At 44.8% G+C, this 22351-nt stretch overlaps 1 protein-coding gene across 5 annotated transcripts in view; it reads right to left on the bottom strand.

Moving 5' to 3' along the window:
- The window catches only part of RBM47 (RNA binding motif protein 47), a 108380-nt gene that overhangs the window by 53820 nt on the left and 32209 nt on the right, over positions 1-22351 (bottom strand). The window contains exons 1-2 of one of the 5 annotated variants that reach the window (XM_068680176.1): positions 22130-22239; positions 21848-21981 (exon numbers count right to left, since the gene is read on the bottom strand). The exons of 1 other annotated variant lie outside the window; for it this stretch is intronic. In XM_068680176.1, coding sequence (XP_068536277.1) covers positions 21848-21876 — 29 coding nt within the window. In that variant the 5' untranslated portion in view covers positions 21877-21981; positions 22130-22239. Of the gene's footprint in view, positions 1-20903; positions 21446-21847; positions 22240-22351 lie in introns of those variants that run through there. 3 more of the 5 variants (XM_068680175.1, XM_068680177.1, XM_068680179.1) reach the window with 3 other exon arrangements.

Below are 22351 nucleotides of genomic sequence, written 5' to 3' on the forward strand. Positions count from 1 at the left end.
TTGGGTATTTGTACAGGATTTACCTCTAGTCAGCAAACAGTCTAACGTGTCCTGTGCCCTGGGTTAGCATCACTGTCAAGCCCCATGCAGCGCCATATGGGACAAGCTAGCACATCCCACATATCCCCGTGAAGCTTATTTTTAGAAATTAAATTTTCTATTGATTTTATCCCAGTCGAGTGAAGAAGGAAATGGTGAGACTCTATTATCAGTCTCTCAAAAAGGTTTCAACCCTTTGGTGTTGCTGTGGACATTCTGTTAAAACTTATGCCTCCAGGGACTCTTTTCCCTTGTGACTGAAAAGGGGAAGCAATACCCAAGTTAAATGCCCCACATTTCTAACCTAAAAAAATAATTAAAAAAAAAAAGATACAGTGCTCAATCATGCAAATTAATGTATCAGTCAGAACCCACCAAGCTGGGATATCAGATTATGATTCAAGACAGCTTCTCCTAACCTAACGAGCCTGCATTCTTCATTGAAGCAAATTAGCATAATTCCACTACAGACAACATAGCTGTATTATTTCAGATATGCTCTTATATTGTGCTTATCATTACAGCGTCTGAATTCTTTTCAGCAGAGCTTTAAGCAATGTGACTAATATCAGGAATAAGTTGCTTTATCCCCTCTGAGACAAAAGCTAAAAATGCTACAGCAGCTAATACAACTTAAAAAATGCAAATGCTATTTATAGAACTCTTTATAAGAGGCTGTATTGCTGGCAGTACAGATGTGTACTGATCTCAAACAAAAGTCAGTATGAAAACTTACCCTAACTACTTGCAGCCACAGAAAGAAAACTCAAGGCTGATGACTGCATGCATTTGTGCAGGCATTGGATGCACTCTCATGCTTTTTGTGGATTAATGTGTGCACAAAATCTGCAGTATCACATTTTTTGCTTTTTAAAAACAACCATTTCCTAAGCAGTGGGAACATCAGAGTGATTTTTCTTCCTCATTTCATAACATATATTTCTAGTACCATGCTGCATCGTAGCATAGAGGTGCTCAGATTATAAACCTGCAAAACAATGTGGGCCAGAATCAGATGCTCAAAGTCTCAGCACCTCACAGCTTCACACTTCATGGCAATGCAATTGCAGTGATGCAATATGCTTTGACGAAGTGCTAGCCATTGCTGCGGTATAACAGAGGGAGATAAATAGTGCTTTTTTTTTTTTTCCTTTTTTTTTTTTCAGGTGGTCTGAAGATAAGCAAGTTAATTTAAACTATTGAGTATTATGTTTTCTGCTATATGTTCTCAAGCACAAGGGCAATACAAGTTGCACTCTATTGCTGTGAAAGGTATTTTATTTATTGAGAGGATAACAGAAGAACTTGGTGTCACCAGTTAACTCAGAACCTCTGCAAAAATTCTTGGTATAGCTGTGGGGGCAACTTATTTCCCTGTGGGCACTGCAGTACCACCACTCCCTGAAGTGTTTCCCCTCCAGTTTAGCAGAAGATGGCACATGGAATCACCTGTCCAAGCCATGCTCATCCAGAATACCAGCAGAAAAATTGTCCACCATCCAAGCAAAAAGTGTTTTCAGATCTTTAGGGTCCCTGTACTAAGTAATCTGGGTAGTATAGCCCAGTAATCTGCAACAGCGACAACAAGCAACCCCTACAGAGATGAATGAGAGCAGGACAAACATACATGCTCTTTCCTCCAAGTCCTCTTCCAGCCTCCAGCCATTTTCAACTCAGGGCACTCCTTGAGCCTGACGTTGTTTGCCCAGTAGTGAATCTTTCTTCAGTTGGAAGGGGGATTGCCCAATCTTCCCTTGAGTGCGTGCAAAACCTTTTGCAATTAGAACACCCTTTGGCAAAGAGTTTCACAGGTCTCGCTTGTGGTGCATGAAGAAATACCCCTGATCATTTTGAGAGCAACTCCTACCAGCTTTGTTTAACAGTTGCTCCTTCTTGCTTTGGAAGACACAGTGAGCAGCCCACCCCTATCCACCCTCTCCACGCCACTCAGGATTTTGTAGACCTGAACCAATTCACCCCCACGGTGGTCTCTTTTCCAGGCTGATGAGTCTGAGCCTGCTCAGCCAGAAGCTGAGCAATTACACATGTGCTTTGCTTGCTTGTTCCCAAGGGATTACAGAATTCAGTAAAAAGGTTTCTCTGCCCAGGCTCACTGCACATCCTCACTGCAGAACTTCATTTGGTGGTTGAACGTTGAGCATACCAAGCATTAACATTCGCACAAAGCTTGTTATATGCCAGTGATCCCAAATATTTAATCACCAATGTGTCCATAGTCTAGCAAGACATGAAGAAATCCACTCTCCCTCTTTGTCAGTCAGTGTCCCAGCCACCTACAACACAGGGAGCCTGATGTAGTTGTCTGACCCCGCGGTCCAGCCCCTGCCCTCCATGGGCACATCCACAGGCAGACCTGCCCTGCATGAGTGCTCATCTGGGGACTCAGTTTGCTAAACCAAAGCACGCAAGTGCCTAAAATTGATCAGAAATTTGAAAAAATAAAAGTAAAATAATGGTTTTGTCTTGGTCCAGTCTCAATTTTAGTTAATATCTCATGAATATTATGTATTTTCTTCTTCCTGGTTATTGGATTCATTGAGCCTTAGCAGCCTTTGCACAGCTCTCAGCTAACTCGTCTCCTTGACAGTTTTTCCAAGGGTACTATTTTCACTGGCTTCATTGTGAGCGCCGAATTCCCACAATTGCTCTCATCTTGGTACTCTGTGAAGTAGCAAAGATTTCTCTTTATTTGGTGTATTAAACTTGCACTGTCAAAGCTAAGATCCCCTCATTGTTTAGATGCATTCATTAGGTTTCTGTCATACTACCTGACAACATGTCTCTCATCACATCATTCTGTCAGATTTTCATTTGGCTCATGTTTTACCTCCAGTTTGCTGTAGGAGCCAGTGAGAAAGTTTTTTAATGGTTAGAGGTTTTTTAATGATGATATGAAATAATATAATATGAAAGTCACCAACACTGTGAGCATTCATATATTTAGTGTTATCTGCAAATGTCTGCAAATAATGCTACTGAGATAAATAATCCAACTGACCTGACTCTACAAGCTTTCCAGCTGCCCTCTGGCAGCTTAAATTTTAAGATGAGATCAGACTGCCTTTTTTGTTGTTGTTTATTTTTATTTTTTTAACCTGACTTGCTAAGGAAGAACTTCTGATGCTTCATGGTTTTCTTTGCTCCGTGATTTGTAACAGAAATTCTGCCTGATCATGCAGCTCTTGTTTAAACAACATAATGTTGACTGATTTTACATCCATTCATCATAATGATTCATTTTAAAAATTATTTTACATCCAGCTAGAACATGACCGAAGATGTTTTAAGCCAAGTGCCCTGCATTTGCACTTGATCCTTGTGGCTACATGGTTTCCCTGCAGCAGCGGGATGGGAAGGCATTTTGTGTTGTTTACAAAAGGGGCAGCTCATCCCAGGCAGGACTGATAAAACAGCCTGGCCAGCCAGCTTTCTCGCAGCTCTGTGTGTGCTGAGACATCGCTGGGTGCCTTGTGCTCTGCTCACCACAAAGGCTTTCCAGGCATCTGCTCCCCTGCCGAGGCAGGGCCATGCAGCTCCGAGATTTAGCACTGGCATCCTAAAGAGCAGCGTCTGGAGCCAGGAATGAATATGCAGAGAATGTGGGGACAAATGTATCAAACATCTGGGGTTAACTGGCAAACAGCTAAAGCTGATGTCTCGGCGAGCTCAGAGAAAGTTGGGAAGTCAAGGCTGAAAGTGGCAGATGCCAAGGACTTGCCACTTGGCAGCTTTACAGGAAGTTAAGTTGAGTGTGCTGAGATTATTTCTCATTTATTTATGTATTTCTACTATTCTGTGGTGTTTTGAGATGTTCCAAAGAGTGTTTAAGAGGAGAACAGAGACTGAAAATAACTGCACGGTGACTTGCCCACTATCACTTCTGCTGGCAGCAGCCTTTTTGAAAGCTCACAGAGGAAGGTTTTACTCCTGGAAGGGTTCACCAAGCTTGACCTGCTAGCCACTACTCGCAGTCTTCCCCCCTAGTCTCAGACTATCACTCTCGTTTTCTCCAAAGCCTTGCCTGCAGGGCAGTGATAACACTTGGTGTAACTCCACAGGATTCAGAGGATTCTGCCCGGTTCAGAGGATCCTTTCTGAGCACCTATGGGTGGGCCGTGCACAGCTGCAGCCCTCATCCTATGGCCAGCTCCTGCAGATTCGGGCTGGTGAGCCCCTTGGTGCTTTTATACACGTCTTTTCATCTGGGGAGATGGGGAGTACACGGATAAAAGCCACTGAGCGCTGTCATATCAATCTGGATCTAATTGTCCCTCCTGGAGTTTAACTCTGTCTCAAGTTAATAATTACTAGTTAATTGTTCAGCATGTTATGCAAGCACTCACTCGTGCATTTTTTGACAGTGTCCATGCTTCCACTTTGCATTATCCACTCCTTTCCCTGCTGGCTTTCAGGCACCACAGGAACATGGGTCCCAGCCCCACAGCGGTGACCCCGCACTTCCTGGGGTACAGCCTGCATGTTGCCTGAGCTATGCAGCCACTGAGACCAAGAGCCTCGTCGGTTCAACCCTCACCCTCTCTGCTGAGCCTGCAAACACATTTATTTGTCCCTGTCCCATCGGGTCTTCAGCAGTCCTACTAAACCCATGGGAAGAGATGGTTGAGAAACTCTCTCAGGAGCTGGATGGACTTTTCTGAGCACAAACCGAGGGGCTGCTTTGGGGGGAGAGCAGAGATAAGAGGCTAGCAAAGGACCATAAAACGATGTTGGTAGCAGGCTACCATGGAAGAATGCTGCCCACTTATGCAGAAAAACTGGGTGCCAGTCACTCACCCACCCTGTTAGTCGAGTTCAGCAGCAAAGGTCTCCCAGAATGAGCTCTCCGAATCTGGCTGGGAGACACCTCTGATGTCTGAAACGGGTTTGCCTTGGGGTTGTTAAATGCCTGCTCCATGTGATCAGGCTAATTAAAAGTTTTGAGCCAAATAAATCCCTGTTTGCGAAGGTATAAAAGCTAAGAGGATTAGCTGTTAGTTAAACTAGACATAACTGAGAAACAAAGTTGTTGCTGTTGGTTCTTACAAATGCTACCCTAGGACGTGTGGGTGAAATGAGTGGCTAATGAAAATTAATCTGTGAAAAAAAGTCTCGGGTGGTAGTTAAATCAGCAGGCATATTCCACAGAAAAGCGTCTTCCTTGGATGTAATGTTGCCGTGTAGCTGGAGAATGTTTTGTTCTGTGTACAGAAGATGATGCTGATTTGAAAATTTTTGTTTTAATTGAATTGAGTTGACCTCCAGCATTCTTTTAATCAAGGAAACGTACATATTTGATATTATTCTAGGGGTGTGCTACCTCAGTCCATTTGGGGGTACAGGTATATATACAAATAGCACCAAAAGCTGGCTAAGGGCAGTGTAACTCCAAAGTTTCATCAGAAGAATTGCAATCAGGTGGCCAAGTCTCACTCAAGCCATCCTGCCCAGCTGTGGAGTCAGTGGCTTTCGGCACCTTCCCACCCTGCCCTTCCCGTGGGTCTCAGTTACACAGAGGCAGCTTGCTTTGTGTTTCTACGGGAATCATAAGTCAACTCTTTTCTTCCAGCCATAACGAACCGCTTGCAACAGCATCCCCAGTTGGGATAGATGCAGGCAAAATGGAATTTAGCCTTACGATATTTTTGTGCCTACAATATTTGTGCCTTCCCTCCTACAAAACAACAGCAAAAGAGGCCGTTAGAGCCTCCAGACTCTTCCTCCCCTTCCGAAAACACATTCTTGTCTTATTCTTGCCCATAAATTCTTGACTTTATTCCCAGCGAGACAGTTCGTTTTGGCAGCAGCCGGCAGCTCTCAACATCAGCATCTGCTGCTACCTCTCTGCCTTGTTTCGTTGCTGCTTCCTGGGCAGGGATCCCACAGCTGGCTAGGGTTTTATCTTGATCGTCCCATTCTCTTTCTGTGCAAACCTCATTCTATAACACTTGCTAATGCTGGTAGGACTAATTGTGCTTTTATTTGAATGAGAATACTTCGCTTGGGGACATAATCAGCATGCACCTGATCTTGGAGCCTCTGAAGGAAGAGCGTTCTGCTGATCAGTGCCAATAAGGAAGGCGGAGGTGTACAAACGACCCCGATGGGAGTAAATTAGTGCCAGTGAGCATTGCTGGGCACTGAAAACCGATTGTGCTGATTCCTAAGGTTCCTAAGGTGCCTGGCACAGCTCTGGTCCACATCACTTAAATACCACTTGCCCAAACCAGAGGACAAATGCCTCTGTTTGGTGTAAGCTTCAGAGCAACCTTCACACATGGGTGCAGCCATTCGGTTTTGGCAGGCGAAGCAGCATCCTCCTTGGGAGGCTGGCAGCATCCATGCCAGAGAGCGGTTCTGGGCACGTTTAATTCACTAGCAGAGATGTACCAACAGAGAGCAGAGAGAGAAAACCGAGCTCCATCTTTAGCAACCAAAATAAAGAAATCTTTTACATCTGGGAATACTGAGGGAGATGATCAAATAATTAGCACTGCAGTGAGTTTGTAGTGCCTGCAGCTAGAAGAACTGCTCTCTGTGGCAGCAGGAATGTGGTTGAGCCTGCAAAGTCGTGATAACAGATCTGCATCTAGTTTTTTGGATGGTCTATGTATGTCACAGGTACATTAAAACAGAGCTCAAAGAACCTGCAGGATTAAACTCCCATGTACAAACCTGATGGCCATCAAACGTTAATGCCACAGCTTTACTCCTACTGGGAAGGTGACAATAGAGGTGTGTAAACAGGCTTTATATATATATATATATATATACATACATACACACACATATATACACACATATATATATTTCTATTACAAATTGATGCTGGAAACAAGGATAAAAAAGATACTTTTCTCTTTTTTGTTTTGTTTTGTTTTGTTTTTGTTTGTTTGTTTGTTTGTTTTACAAAATAAAAAGTCTCTTTTTTTTCTTTTTCTTTTCTGATTTATTCATTTTTTCCTGTAGTTCTTCTTTAAAGTTTCCTACAGTTTCCACATCATGTGCTCCAAAATGAAAAGTGGAAATATGTTCCTTATAATTTTTATTTTTATGCAGATCAGATTGTACTGCAAACTTGACCCAAACAGTTTCAATTTTACAAGAACTTCACTTTTTGGTAACTCTTTGTTTACACATTTTTTTTTTCCCCCATTGGAATCCTGATGATTTTGCATATTGTAAGGGGGAAAAAAAAGTACAGATATAGATTTCCATGCTGATGTTTCATCACATGTGTAGGCTGATGCTGGCTATAACTACAAAATACAAATGTGGTGTATACCAATCTTGCTGATCTAGTAGGAGGATTATACACATCTCCTGGCCTTCTCACAGAAGCATGATTTAAGCAATACGTAGGTTCCTAGGCTGCTGCACAAGATCACTGTCTGATCACACATGTATGATGGCATAAATAGATGAATAATAGCAACAGCATTTTCAGTCCCACCCACATTTCATCTTATTTTTTTTAAAATCACACAACACCTACACACAACGCTTGGCTAAGACTGACAAACATGGAGTATCAGAAAATCAATGTATTGTTTTCTGCATGCGTGCATCTGAGGAGGAAATACTAGCTGGGATTTCTTCTATTTATTTATTTATTTATTTATTTATTTTGAATTCTTTTAAGGAATAAACTCTGGGAATGCAGCAGGCAAGTGGTAAAAGCCATTAGCTGCTATCGGATTTCAAAAAGTAAATCCTTGCACAAGCTCATGTGGGATTGGGCTCGGAGCAGGAGACAGCTGACCTCCCCTACAACACGGCCGTCTGCCTTCAGACTGGGCGAGGTAGGCTCCGGCGCTCGCTCTGACCTTGCTTCTTTTGAGAACTGGAAGAATATTGCCCTTGACTTGAATGGAAGGAGGATCGAGCCCTACCCAGAAAGTTTCATATGCTACGTGTCATCTGTGCATGCCAGCATTATGCAACAGGGTGAAAAATGAAAACCTGTCAGGCACATAACTGGTGCACTCAAGGACATACTGTTATTTGTTTTTCAGATTTGCCACTCTAACAGGGATTAACAATGTACCATTGATAGCTGCCGTGATAAAGTCAACCAAAATTCCTCGTTTTTAAACTTTCAAAACATGATCTCAACTTTTGATGGTAATGGCTTGATTGGACTCAAGGTTTTATTAAAAAAATAAATAAATCACAAAACAACAACAACAAAAAGAGAGATAGCGTTTGTTTTTTTCCAGCTTTCTCCCTCCAGTTGTCTTCTCCCTTGTCCCCCTGCTAACACAGCTACAGAAAAGCAGCAGATTGAATTCACCTCTTTATTTTTTTCCACCAAGTAGGCAGGTATTGTAAGTTGCCAGCCTTTGCTTTCTGGAAATTCTTTGGTGTATTACTGCATAGCAGAGTGGTGTGACAAGGATAAAGAGATTAGGAGTAATTTCATATAACTCCTTCTTCTGTCAAAATCTGCAGAGGGCTTTTACTTGTGAACGCCAGGCGTTGCTGAAATTCTTCATTAAAAATGTGCAATATATATGGGCAGGAAGTCTCTAAGCACTAAGAGGCAAAGTAACCAAAGCAGAAGGAGAGAAGGAATAGTAAATTAAAAACCAAAGACAGAAAGGACACAAAAGGAAAGAAACGATCAAATACAACCCCAATAATGTAGGTTATATGTAGGTGATGCCAATTCAGCCTGGGAAGCCAGAAAACCACGTGCTGGTTTTCACCAGTTTCAAGTAATTAGTCATAACTGGTTCAGGCACGGCTTGCTGAGGCGGCAAGGCTGCTGTGGGATGGCTCAAGTAAAATGCAGGCTGCGTTTCACCTGTGTGATGTACCCTACAGCCAATGCATGCGAAATCTGGCCTGCAGTTTGCTCGGGCCCTCTGCCTCCCAGTGAAATAGATCCTCCCTGAGGCAGGGAGTTTTGCCAGTACAGCCATGGAAGCACGGGAGCTTTTCCTACCTGTGGTCAGGTATGACCCCTAGTTTAGTTGGTGCAGGAAAGCAGGGGGGTAGGAGAGGGAGAAAGAAGAGTTAACTGCAGTCTGGCCAACACAACTGGGCACATGAAAACTTGTACTGTAGACCTGACCAAAGCTCTGAATATGAAAAGGAGCAGGCTTGCATTGTTTAAAAACGCCCCATTAAATGAACAGGAGAATGGGCAATGCCTGGTTAGGAGAAGGGTTTAAACATCATGTTATCTATTGGAGAGGTGCAAACTCCTCCTCTTTTTTTTTTTTTTTTTTTTTTCCTTTTCTCTGGCTGTGAATCATCCACCCACTAGTTGCCATAAGCATGTTCACAGCTCGGGCTTGCTCAATGAAAGCTGCAGCATGATCCACTGCACTGCAGCCCCCTCAGGAGCAGTAGGTTTCACCCTTATCTTCAGCCACTTGTTGGGCAGGCTTCGTTTCTGCCTCTGGATTTCCTGTTTATTGAACAGAGGTTGCCTTTCCCTCTGCTGCCTGTGGTACCTAATGCAACAGACATCTTTCATTTGTCCACTTCTGTGTTAGAAGATTGTAATAAAAGGACCTTTGCCGTCCATCCTCGTTTGCTCATACCAAAAAATAAATAAATAAATAAAATAAAAAATTGTAAATCCTGCATGGCAGGGGCAGTCTGTGTGGTGCTGATGCGGCTCTGGGTATGTTTCTGCCAATGCACTTGCAGGCATTGAGGGAGGTGTAGAGGTGTAGATTTGCTTTGTTTAGAGTTGCCTACCCCAGTCTGGTCTCATCCACAGTGTGTGTTACAGGAATACGAGCAATGGCCATGCTCCAAACGTCCTGTTCCTCACCTGAGAACAGCTTAACTCCAGTCAGCTCTGAGGAAAAGGAGACCCAAACACCCCAGCAGCACAGGGTGGGTTTCTATACCTGATTCAAGCTTTTGCAAACCACTTTGATTAAGCAGACCTCTGGAAGAGTGGTAATGCAGCAGTCAGAGGTGTGCTGGCCCTGTTCACTCCTGCCAGACCATGGTGTAGGTACTACAGCCTAGCAGTGCCCCTTCCCAGCGCAGAAGCTGTGGTGGTGAGGACACCTCTTCTTGCAATTTCTCCTCATATCCCCAAGCCCCTGGGGCCACTTGTCCCCAGATGCACACCCCACACATGCTCCCCACAGCAGATGCCCCAAGGAGCACCCAATATTTGGAACGTGGATGCTACAAACCAGATCCTGCACCACTGCAGCCCCTTGCAGTTAATGGTGGCCTCCTCCACCCACCGTGTGGAGCAGAGGGTGGACCTGCTCAGGTGGCCTCCATCCCCACCACCCTCCTGGGGATGCTCCGGGGGACACACCACGAGGAAGGGGAACTCACAGCCGAGGCAGATGAACTGGCTCACAATTAACTGCTTTCTGTCCTAGTGTTGCACCCAGTTCCTGTCTATCACTGGCCATGTCATTTAAGCCAAGCCTCACACAGATGGCCACCAACTGCTTGTTCCTTATTTTGGGGTGGGAACGTTTTCTGATCCGCAGTCCCTTGCAGAAGCAAAGAGTGCTGAGAGCTGTGAGTGATCTTGCTGGGAAACACACTTCAAAAACGAGAGTCTTAAAACAAAACTAATTTTTCTGGAAAATATAGTCATAAGGCGAACAGTGTGACTGACTCACATTGCTAGCTGAAATGCACCAGGAAAAAAAAAAGGAGGAAATTTGTTTTGCCCAAATCAAACATTTCATTTCTGGATTCCCTACCCACTTCTTATTGTTAAATTCAGACAAATTTTTAAATGAAATGTCATCCTAAGGCAACAGGAATGTAGTTGCCGCATTTGGGAATTGTTGAAATAATATATTTCAACTATTTCAACTTATTGGAATATGTTTATTTTTGTTCACCCAAAATAACCTTTTAAACTTGACATAAATCTGTAGCTAGAGCTTGTTAATCCTAAAAAACATTTTCCAGTATAGAAGACATTTAACTAAGAAACTTCTCCCATGCCTGGCCATGGAATCCTAATTTGTGCTCTCAGCATTATGGTAAACTTTTTAATTTACCTTCTGTGACTCTATTTTTTTTTAGTAAATCAATGTCAAATAGCTGTTGTGCAGAGTAGCTCATTAGTGTTTGTGAAGTAATTAAATGTAAAGAGATGAACCCCATTTAAAAAGCCAAGGAATAATCATTCTCTTTATAGCTGGAAGCAGTGCAAGAGAACTAGCAACGTACACCCTGAACAGCAGGAAAAGGAAGTGTAAAGTAAACTGCTTGCTGACCACCCTCCTTCTCATGCACTGTGTAAGGCAAGAGCCCTGGAAAAAAAAACAAAAAACAAACAAAAAAAACACCACACTGCAGAACTAAATGTCAGAAGAGAATAATCACGCTATAAAAATACACCCCAGAAGGCAAATTAGGATTATGCAGTCTATAAACCTGGTACTGTCTGAATTACACACTTTATACTTTTTCTGAGTAGGATGTATCTGTGCACAACTTCCAAAGCTTTTATGTTAGTGAGGTGTTTTCTTTTTATTTATTATTATTTTTTTTAAATCTTCCTCTTTCTTTCTTTCTTTCTTTCTTTCTTTCTTTCTTTCTTTCTTTCTTTCTTTCTTTCTTTCTTTCTTTCTTTCTTTCTTTCTTTCTTTCTTTCTTTCTTTCTTTTTTTTTTTTCCTGCGAAATTAAAAAAAAAATCCATCATGTGGCGTCCCACTGACGTCTGTGTCACACGGAGGGGTGGCACATGCGATTTACCAGAGGCAGATTTCAGCTAGCTGAAGGAACTGACCAAATCACAGTGAGGAGGCAGCAGCCCAGCCTGGGGTTTGCTGGCAGCAGTGAGAATGGGTGAAAAACATAGGACTATGGGGCTTGCCCCAGCCCCATCCCTCTCCCATTGCCCCTGCCCAGCCAACACTTCGCTTTTCCAGGCTTGTTGCTGGCTGGAAAGCCCCAAGTTCACTATCCCAAATGCTCCCATCTGGGCTCCATTCACGCCCCTAGCCCCATCCATGTCCCACCTGTGCCCCAAGCTCACCCCTGCCCCTCTAGTCCCTGGGGCCCCCTGCCCAGTGGGCTCCATTTGCAGCCCCCACGCTGGACCCAGCTACTGTAGCTGCTGTCTCTCTGCTCAGCCACCAGTTCTAGGTCACATCTATTTGAGTTATCTCACCAAGTTTCTTTCTATTAACTCCCCATCATCTTTTCCAGGCAGTCTCCTTCCCCTGCCAGCTCCCCTCTTCTCCTTCTTTCCTTCCCTTGCTCCTCCATCTAGCCTGTCCTTCTCAGCCCCCAGAACCTTTTCCTTGGCTCTCTTTAACTTTAGATGCCCTAAACCCTGCTCTCCAGCTCAGCTGCAGGTAGCCTGGCAGCCTCCTACTACCACAACAATTGCAGTCTTGTTCAGTGTGAGCAGTATTTTCTGGGAGGTAGATGTTAGAAGTTGAAGTCTCCGCTAAGTGCATGGAAATTTTCAGAGGTTTATATCCTGCTTAAATCTCTTTTTATTTTTCTTTTTGATTGTCACCTTCCTCCATCCCCAGCACTCTCCCAGCACAGCTGTCCAACTAACCCATCAAAACAATGGCTTAAAACAAGCAGAAAAAAAAAAAAAAAAATTACGGGCATAGGAAATACCCACAGCAACCAGCAAACTGGCCACACTGTTGTTTACTCAGTCACACCATTTTTTGTGGTGGGGCAGGGACTTGCAGCCAGGTTTCCCAAACCTCACGCTGGTGTTCTTCCTGCAGAACCAGTCATTTGTATGCTTTTCGTTTTCGTCTTGTCTGGCTTGTTCTACACCCAGTCGCATATATACGTACAATAGTACGCGTGAAGCGAGAGGAAAGCTTTCTAACGGTGATTGACACTCTCAAGAGAACGCAATTATTTTGGCATCAGTTACTTTTCAGGTAAGGATTAGCAGCGAATTAGCAGACTGATAGCCTTTGTTCGGAGCAGGCCGCGTTTCAAAATGGAGGCCGCGCTCAGATTTTTGCAGAGATCGTGCTTTGATTTGGAAATAGGGAAGCACAGCAAGGATTGCAACACAGAGCAGATAAGATTAGATGAAGAGGAAATGTGATAGAAATGGCTTGGATCTGTAGAAGGAGCAATAAAATGCTGCTCTCACTTTGCTCATGTTACGGGGTTTGTTGCTGGAGACGCGTTCCCTTCTCAGAGGTAAGGCAGCTGCTGGGCCCTTCCTGCTTTTTGGCATCTCAGCTGGAACCCAGATTTGAACAGTATAGAAACATGGTGAAAATTACAGCCTGGCTCCTTCACCTGCCGTGTCACCCAGCATTCCCAGACCTGTTGGGGAAGAGGTTCATCCCCTCTGCCTTTCTGTGGTGCCAGCAGCTCTGACCCAGCTGTGCCCACGCGCTCCACAGACCATGGCTCAGCAACCCCTTGCTTTGCATCACTGCCAACACCCATCCTGCTCCAGCCTGGGACCTGGGAGCCCAGGTGTGGACCCAAGATCACTGAGGTACACAGGCAGAGCAGCCCAGCAGCGTGGTGGCCCCAAAAACTGGTGCCCGTGCCGGAAGGCGAAGGCGGACATGGAAGGATGGGGAAGCGGTGAGTCAGCTGTACGGGTTGCATGCTGACTGCCCTATTGCACGCTGTGGATTGAGTCCACCGAGGAGTTTCAGCCCTGTGGTTTTGTCTGAGTTTTGCTTTGAATCCAGAGCTCAGAAAGAAGCTTGCACAACAACGACTGCCAAGCTTATCTGATCCTCTTTGCGCCAGCCGTAGCTATGGGAAGGGTTTGTCCGACCCTTTTGTGGGTACTCCTAGGGCACGACTGCACACAGGGGGGCAGATAGCCTTGTGGCCACCCTGTGGCAGCATGATTACGGCTCCCAAGCTACAGCAGGATCTTTTCTGATTACTTTGGAGTACAATAAAAAGGAACATACAGTTGCCTGTGTAATAAAAACACAAAGGTGTGTCCAAAGATATGTAAACTTACACCCCAGCTTACAGCACACTGGCTGCCCTACGCAGTCTGTGCCTTGAATACTCACAGTATTCATGGTGAGCTCTCTCCTTTAGCTGATTTTCACTATTACTGGTAAGTTTTAGTGCAAATCTAAACTTCTAGGACTTAACAAAAGACCTCTGGATACATGACATTTTTCATAAAACTAGGTTTATTATTCTGCCTATTGCTAAGTAGATTGCACAATCAGCGGTTTCACTTTCATTTTCTTTGGAGATCCTGTATCTTTACACAATGTACTTCTTTAAAAAAACTAAAACATCACCACTGTTTTTTGGAAAAATCACACTACCAGAAAATTCAGAGGGAGAGATGCTTCATGCCAGAGGCAGGTGTATTGCTATCATCTCTCACATACAAGCAGTGTGTTCTTTAACAGCTTGTCTCCTATAGTGCCTAGTGTTTCAGAAGAGAAGAAAAAAATGTATTTCTGGTCTATTGGTGGGAAAACTACGGCACAGTGGGCAAAAATGGTCCCCACAGGATCACCTCCCTCTAAACCAGAGACAAAGCTGGTAACCAAGCATTGACAGATGAAGGCCAGTGCTTTGGGAATTAAATATTCAACACCAAGACTCACCTGTTTTGATACTTCCTGTGCATATACAGAGAAGCCTACACCTGGTTAGAAGAAACAAGGTATTCCCCAAACAGCTGCAAAGCTAAATTTACCAAAGGCTTGTCCTCCTCACATATAGAGGTTACCAGAGTACTCTGGCTGAGTTCACTGAAATCAGTGGTCATTGATACCAGCACGTAAGAAAGGCCACTGTTTGCACAAGGAAGCAGAAGAAATACCAAAAGAAATAGAGCATACTCCTCTTTTTATTCTTATTTGTTTTTGTCCTGTGATCTAGATGGCAATGCCAGGAATCAAAAAGCCACAGTAAAAATTCCAGATAACGCTATAGAGAGGGCAGAGAAAGCTCTGGAACTGCTCCATGAGCAAAACAGCTACTTTCCCTGGGCTTTTATGATGAGAAAGCCAAGACCACCTGTTAAGCAATGACTAGGTGCACTTAGTGCAGTTCATTCTGCTTCCCTGAGAGCTGTGGGGTTTGTACCTACTGTGCCCCTTACATCAAGCAGAGAGTGAGTGGATAAACTGTCAGGTGGCCATGGGAATGGCCAGGAATTTCCACAGGAATTTCTGCAGGAATATTCTTACTTTGAGTCATACGGCTAGCAGACAGGAAAAACTAATATTGTTTGTCAGTCTGTCTTGCTGCTCACTGGGAACATGAGTTTGTACAGGAGTACTGTTGGAAGTAAAAATAATTAAAAAAAAAAAAGAATTTTCAAGAGAAGAAAAAAACAAACATGGGAAGACTTTGTCTTTGGTTTCCTCAGCACCTCAAAGAAGGACTTGCAAACACCAGTGGTAAAACATGTGTTGGAGTAAAAACAAAGGGACAAAGCATGTCTGGTACATGGAGACCCTCTCCATGTACCAGACACCCCTGACACCTCTGTGGCGTCTGGGAAGATTTATTCTGTACATGTACAGCCTGACCTGGGATTCACACAGGTAAGATGATACTTGGTGCTTCAACCTGTGGAAAGAGCACAGAGAAGCCTTTTCGTTTAGGATTGCTCAATACAATTAGTTTGTATGGGAAGCTCTTCGTCTCTCTCTTCCTTGCAGGATGTAGGTGTTGTGTTGGGCTCGCTGTGACCCAAGGCTGTCAGGGTGAAAAGACAGAGACAACTTTGTCAGCAGCATCTGCTGCCCTCTTTACTTCAAAAACACCTGGTAAGACGCAACACAGGGCAGCTACGATAGGTGCAGATCACCTCGACCCAACCTGAGGCACCTCCAGCTTCCCATCCACTGAGCACACATGGTCTGTTCGTGCCCACTTCCCAAAGCTAGGAAATAAAGGGCAGAATCAGCCTTCAAGAGTCAAAACTTGTACTTCAGTCCCAGCCATTTCAAGACACCTGCCCATCAAATCTCTCTCTACTTGCAGCTTTACCTGCTGCAATGTTCCTGTGTGCTTCAGGCACCTTGTTAGTGTTATCTTTAATGGGAGCACTAATGACTGAAATGCTGCCCATGAGGAGTAGCATTCATGTTAGAATGCGGGTACCAGTGCATGAACTCTGGAGAAATTGCAGCATCCACAGCCAACAGGAATTTTACTGCCAAAAGCACGCACAATGACGTGGACATGGCCTAAGGTCACGTTAATAATGTGAATATTTTATTAAGGTGAACTGAATGTGCTCTTTTACTGTAAAAACACTTCAAGAACATGCCCCTGCGTGTGCATTCGTGTTCGCCTCTACCTTCCCTCTTTGCCTTCGGTGCCATATTTCCCCGCTCATGCTCTTCCTCCCTACCCAGCCTGGGAAGCTCCCACAGTCGCGCCCTGCCTGTCCTACAGCACACATTCCAGCTTTAAAGACCTCAGTTAGCCACAATCTCTTCATACTTCCTTCCCTCCAGGTCCCAAAACCTCCTCGTGGCTTCAACAGCAAGGCTTTCCAGCCTTAATGAAGCGTCTCCTTCTCAGATTTTCCCTGACTAGGGTCAGACTGTACCCTGTGGGTTGATCTTTTCCCCTGTCCTCCCTCTGTCTCTTTACAAGGATCCCTCACTTCTGACTCCCTCCCTGCCCTGCAGATGCCTGCCGTTCACCCAGCTCCTCCACCTTCCTCCTTTGGTTTTGATTCTCCATTTTCCTCTTCTCACAAGCCTCTTTCTCACTGCTGCTGATTTATGCTGATGACCCATATCACCCCCTCGTCATGTTATGTCCGTCTCACGTATTCCCTTCCTCTGCTGCCCTGATTCTTTTCTTTTGCTCATAAAAAGACTGTTTATTTGAGATGCAGTGCTCAGGCTGCACTGATGAATTTTCCCTGCACTAACCTTCAAGTGGTCCTATTCAGTACCATCCATTAGCCTCCCCCTTTATGCCCCACCATTCAGCCTTCCTGTGATTTCCACTCCATCAGCCCTGATGACTTCTCTTTTGCTTTCAACCCTCTTCTCTCTACCACGTTCAATTGCAAATTCTCCCCATAGTTCAATTTCTTTTGCTTTGCTTTCCCATCAATACCCAGCCCAGCTGATGTCCCTCTCCCACTTTTTCTGCAGTCTGCTGAAAGCCTGGACACTTCCAAGCTCAACACGCATAAAACACTGTGCCAGGCACCCTCACTCTCAAGGGATACCCAAAATCTCTTCTCTCCTTTCCTCAGTGAGAATTACTGTCCTGTTGGCAGGCAGGGTGCAATTTTTACTTAGGCAGCCTTTCCTTTCAAGGTACAGCTAAGACCTGTTGATGCTTTCTGCTTCCATGTCCAAGACGTTGCATGTTCTACCCACCCTCATAGCTAAAACTCTTCTCCGGTGTCTAACCCTCTCATTATCTCAGTAGCACCAACATCCTTTTCTCTGACTTACATAACTGCAATCTCAACCTACTGCTTCATCTTCCAAATACTATTACAAAAGTCATTTTCATAGCCTTATGCCTGAGTAAGCTGCTCACTTTGTGCTTCCATGTACCAGCTCTCCATTCTCTAAGAAATACAATATATTGCCTCCGTGCTGCTGAAATAACGCAGCAGCAGCCACGCTTCACACCTGACTGACCCGTCTCACAATTTCCTTGTGCTCCACCCCATGCTGTACCCAGTTATTGTCCCTTGCTGGGTATTTCATACAGAAACCCAGCACGGCAGTGGCAGTGTGGTTACACACGGGGCAGCAACACCCCAGTCAGGAATCCCAGGCCTATGACCATGTAGTAATAGATGACATCTTTCCTTCTACCAGAAACTCAACTTACTGGGGCTGAACCTACACCCTGAGCCATGGTGGATATCACTAGGTTTCTTTGACAAAAGACAAAAATGCAGAGGCAGTATTTCATTTTATTTCAAGGTAAAACTCAAGCACATCCACTGGTTACTCGCAGGCGAAAACACAAATACAAACCCTGAACAATGTCACTTGGAGTGGTGCTTCTGCTTCCTGATGGTCCTTACGGTGGTGAATAGGACAGAGAGGGTTTCATTTTTCAGTGGTTGTTGAAGCCTTGCCTACTTTGGAAATAGCTGAAAGTTACTGTTGTCTCATGATTCTTTTATACCACATGGCAGAGGTTTCTCATGCATTTGTAGTTTCTTTCCATCCCATGCCTAATAAGCTCATCTATGCTGATTTAGTCTCTGCTTTCTGAGCTAGCTAGGTAAAAGATAACATCCAGCCTCTAAGCATGTTTTGTAAAACATATGCTTTAAAAAAATATATATCAAAAACCCCTCTCTTCTTTTCAAATAAAAGCTTGCTTGTAATCATGGCAAATGAAAGACTGGAAAGGACAAAAATGCCCTCACATACCAGGTAGTCAGCTTTGCAGTTACTAAGAAGTTGCTTTGCTCTGTTGAGTTTACTGTGTCACCAAAACCCCAACAGCCATAGCTATACAAAGCCTACATTGTCTCTGCAAGGCTATGAGAAGATGTTCCTGATCTTGGCAAGAGCTAGGTGTACCCAGAAGCATTTTATTGAAAAAAAAAAAAATTACAACAACAGAAAGAGATATTATTTTAGGCCTCTCACTGGAGAGATAAAGGTCAGAGTCCTTTCTTCTGCTAAAATGGCATGCAAAAATGTCCTGCTCACAGGATCCGTTTTAGAAGCTGGAAAACTGGACCTAAAAATCCCCATACAAAACAAGCTTCAAAGTGACTTGACAATATATGGAATTGTTTGTGGGTGTAGGTCATTGGTAATTTGGAGATCTAAACCTCTTGGCTAAGAAGACAGCTACATACACTGATACACAGGCATGGAGGTTGTCCCCTCATGGCCAAACGATCAGATTTACTTCCCTGCTATGAAGCAAACCAAATCTTTACTTCCATTATTGATTGATTTCTGTAATTTTCAGCAGGAAGTGAATCTGATAACTTAGAGACCTATCACCATTTCTTCACAGACAGTGCATATATTAAATTTCTCCGTAAATCAGAGCATTCGTGATTTGGGAAATCATGCACAGATAACCAAGGGCAGCGGTCTGAATGAAAAAGGTGAGCTATAATTATTGCTACTCTCGTAAGAGTAATGTAACATCTGCTAGAGTTTGTCCCTCAAACAGTGTTGTGAGCTCCTACAGGGAACCAACACATTGGCCAACACAGGCCAGGCTGGGCCACCAGGACCCCAAAAACATGGAGAGCCCTGAAAGCAGAGCCTGGTGCAAACTCCAACTGAAGCACTACTCCCTGCAGGCTCTGCTGCTTATATTAAATAATTTTATTCCAAGGTTTTTGATGTTTTTAAATCTCGTTTATTGGAGGCAGCACATTCCTTTACTTTCTAAAACTTCAAACAAAGATTTCTCATCCCAGACCGCCACAGGGACACGCAGAAACGATTAGCGACTGTATTTACATGCCAGCCGACTCCAAACATTCCCTTAACAACACCTAGCGCACGGGGCTGGGTGTTTTGTACATGTCTCAGGGCATGGCAGTGCCTGGCAGTGCAGGGACAGCCCAGTCCCACCTCACGGGGATGAGAGCCACGAGCACCTGCCCTCAGCTCTGCCAGGAAAAAAATCCCTGTCCCAGGAAGAGAGCAGACAGGGGAGTGGGGGAGAGAGAACAAACGCGCAAGGAGAGTGTTTGTCTCGTCGTTTATCTCCCAGACAGCAGTTTGTTAGCCTTTTAGCAGCTCTGGCATGCGCCGGCTGGACACGGACGGCAGCGTATTCCCGGCGTTATCTCCGTTTCCCCCTGGGCTGCCGCTGCCTCACTGGCCTGCAGCTCCCCGCCAGGCCCGGCGAGCATGAAGGCTGACCTCTCACCCTGCACCACGACACCTGTGGCAGCCACGCTGCTGGTCTACCACTCATAAAAGACCTGGGTTCCCTTCTTCACATCATGCAAACCCAGCCGTGCCCAAATTGTCCCCTGTGAAGGCTCGAAGGCTTGCACAGGCACGGGCAGTCTGCTGGTGCTGGCTGCAAGCGGCTCTCTGCGGCCCCTTCTTATGCTCCTGCCCGCTGCGAGAGCACTCCCACTGTGCTGGGAACATTCAGGAGGGATTTTGCGGTCTGTTAGGTCCCGACCTGTCTTAGCACAAAGTTTGATTTTAAATTCCTACAGCGAAGTGAGCTGTGCAGCTTTCCCTCTGACACAAAACCCGAAAAACCCCTCACCAGCTATTTCTTATAACACGGATAAGGAGCCCCTGGCATGTCTCATCTAATCACCTACTTTCAGAGCAAAGGAGAGGCTTGACCTCCGGATTGATACATGTATTTCAAACGGTCATCAGAAACTTCTCCAAGATAAGATCCCATTCTTATGCTAATGGTGTGTAACAGGCTCCCAGACAGCAGCCTATCTCTGAGCCCATTTGACGTCTCTCAGGGCTGTGTCACCACTGCCTGCTGCACAAACGGCAGCGTTTTGAGTGTTGAAAGTAAGAAACAGCCAAACAAACGAAATATTCCTTCTGAAATTTACTGCAGAGACATTAGGCACGTCACGCTGTAATTTTGTGTTGATGCAGAGAAATGTACACCTTTCAATTAAAAGTTTCAAACCTGCAGATGACTTCTCACTTTCTTAGTTAATATTTGCTTCTGCCTCTCATCTGTCATCTGCTCGCAGAGCCGTGGCTACAGCGCACAAAAAAGCTCTCACTCGGAAAGGACCACCAAAAACTTCACTCGCAATCCCTGCAGTCCTCTCGGTTTCATCCCCCACCCCCCAGAAAAAAAAAAAAAAAAAAAAAAAAAGGTTCAAAACGTGTTTTCTGAGCAAACTTCTGTCCCATTACACTGCCAACCCAATTGCAGAAGAACAAACCCTGGCAGAAGGACAGAGGGACAGCAGAGCAAACCAGAAAGGGATGGCACCTACCTGGAGCCCCGGTGCGCCCGCAGCCGCTCTCGGCACCATGCACGGAAAGGCCAAGCTTCGGGGCAGCGACCTAACGCATTTTTCCTCCTGCCCCACCGCTACGCGAGGAGGGTTGAGCAACTCCCCACGACGCTGCCACTCGGAGCAACCGCTCTCCGAGCCTTAACCTCCTCTCTTGGCTCTATGCAACTTTTTTTTTTTTCTTTTTTTTTTTTTTCTTTTAAGAGTTTTTGAGAAGTCCGATGTGGGGAGAAAGCCGTGCGATTAGCAGTGGCTCAGCCAAAGCCTCTGCCCTAAGCCGCACATTCCTGCACTGCGCTGCGCTCGCACGCCCCGCTTCCAGCCTGCAGCCCTGATAGCGCTGCCGGAGCTCAGCAGCACGCCGAAACTCCGAGAGAGGAAAAATTGGTATCTCCCCCCCAGTATGGGTCGGGTTTTTTTTTTTTTCTTTTTGTCCCCCCTACCTCCTCCTCCTCCTCCTCCCTTTCTCCCTGCGCTCACAGTAGCAAGGTTGTCTCTTGGCTACTCCCTTGCCTTAAACTCACCGAACCAGATTTTTACTCCCAACACCTTCCCGTAAATCTGAACTGAAATTTTACCCTGCTCGCTGAGCCTTTGCTGGCGGAGGGCCAGTGCAGCATTCCTGTTGTTTTAGGAGGGCAGATAAAAAAAAAAAAGGAAGAAGGAAAAAAAAAAAAAAAAAAGAGAGAGGGAAACCTGTAGAGATGCAAAGGCTGGAAGGGAGCAAACTTTTAGAGCAGCTTTACTAAAAATACTGTGGGAGGGAGCAATTCCCTTTTATCTTTAAAGGGCTAAGCCAGTGATTTTTTTTTTTTATTTTATTTTTTCCACACTAGTGTTGGGCAAGAGAAAATACCCTCCTCGGTCATCTGTGTCCTTGGGGTGGATGAGATTTGAAGGGAAAGCAAACCGTCTGTACTCACCTGAAGGACAACATCGCCGGAGTTAGCATAGCAAGGGGTGAAGCCTACAGGTTTCTCCGCTCCAGTCACCCCAAAGCAGCGGTCAAGCATGTGCCTCATTTTACCCTTTTCTGACCTAAAGTTACATCTGGTTTCTAGAAAAGGAACAAAAGGGAAACTAGTATATAAAAAAAGCAGCCAAGCCTTCTTTTAACCTCTGTCTGATCCCTCTGACCGTTGTCTTGAATACTTAGAGAAACAATGAAGCAAGGCTGTAAACTTTCTCACCCCCTTTTACATTACCTGTCTGCGCCTGGCTATGGGCTTTGATGTATTGAAACAAAGCACAAGACCTGTTTATAGTAAATGAAACCAACCAACAGAGATCTAATTCAGACGAGTGACTAAACAAACTGGAACAGGAAGCACACACCATCGGATTTTTTTAAAAGTAGTAATTCCTGCTTGCATTGTCATGCGAGGAAAAAAAAAAAAAAAAAAAAAAAAAGGGTTTCAGCGTAGGTG

Source organism: Anas acuta, chromosome 4 (genome assembly GCF_963932015.1).
Source record: "Anas acuta chromosome 4, bAnaAcu1.1, whole genome shotgun sequence".
NCBI lineage: Eukaryota > Metazoa > Chordata > Aves > Anseriformes > Anatidae > Anas > Anas acuta.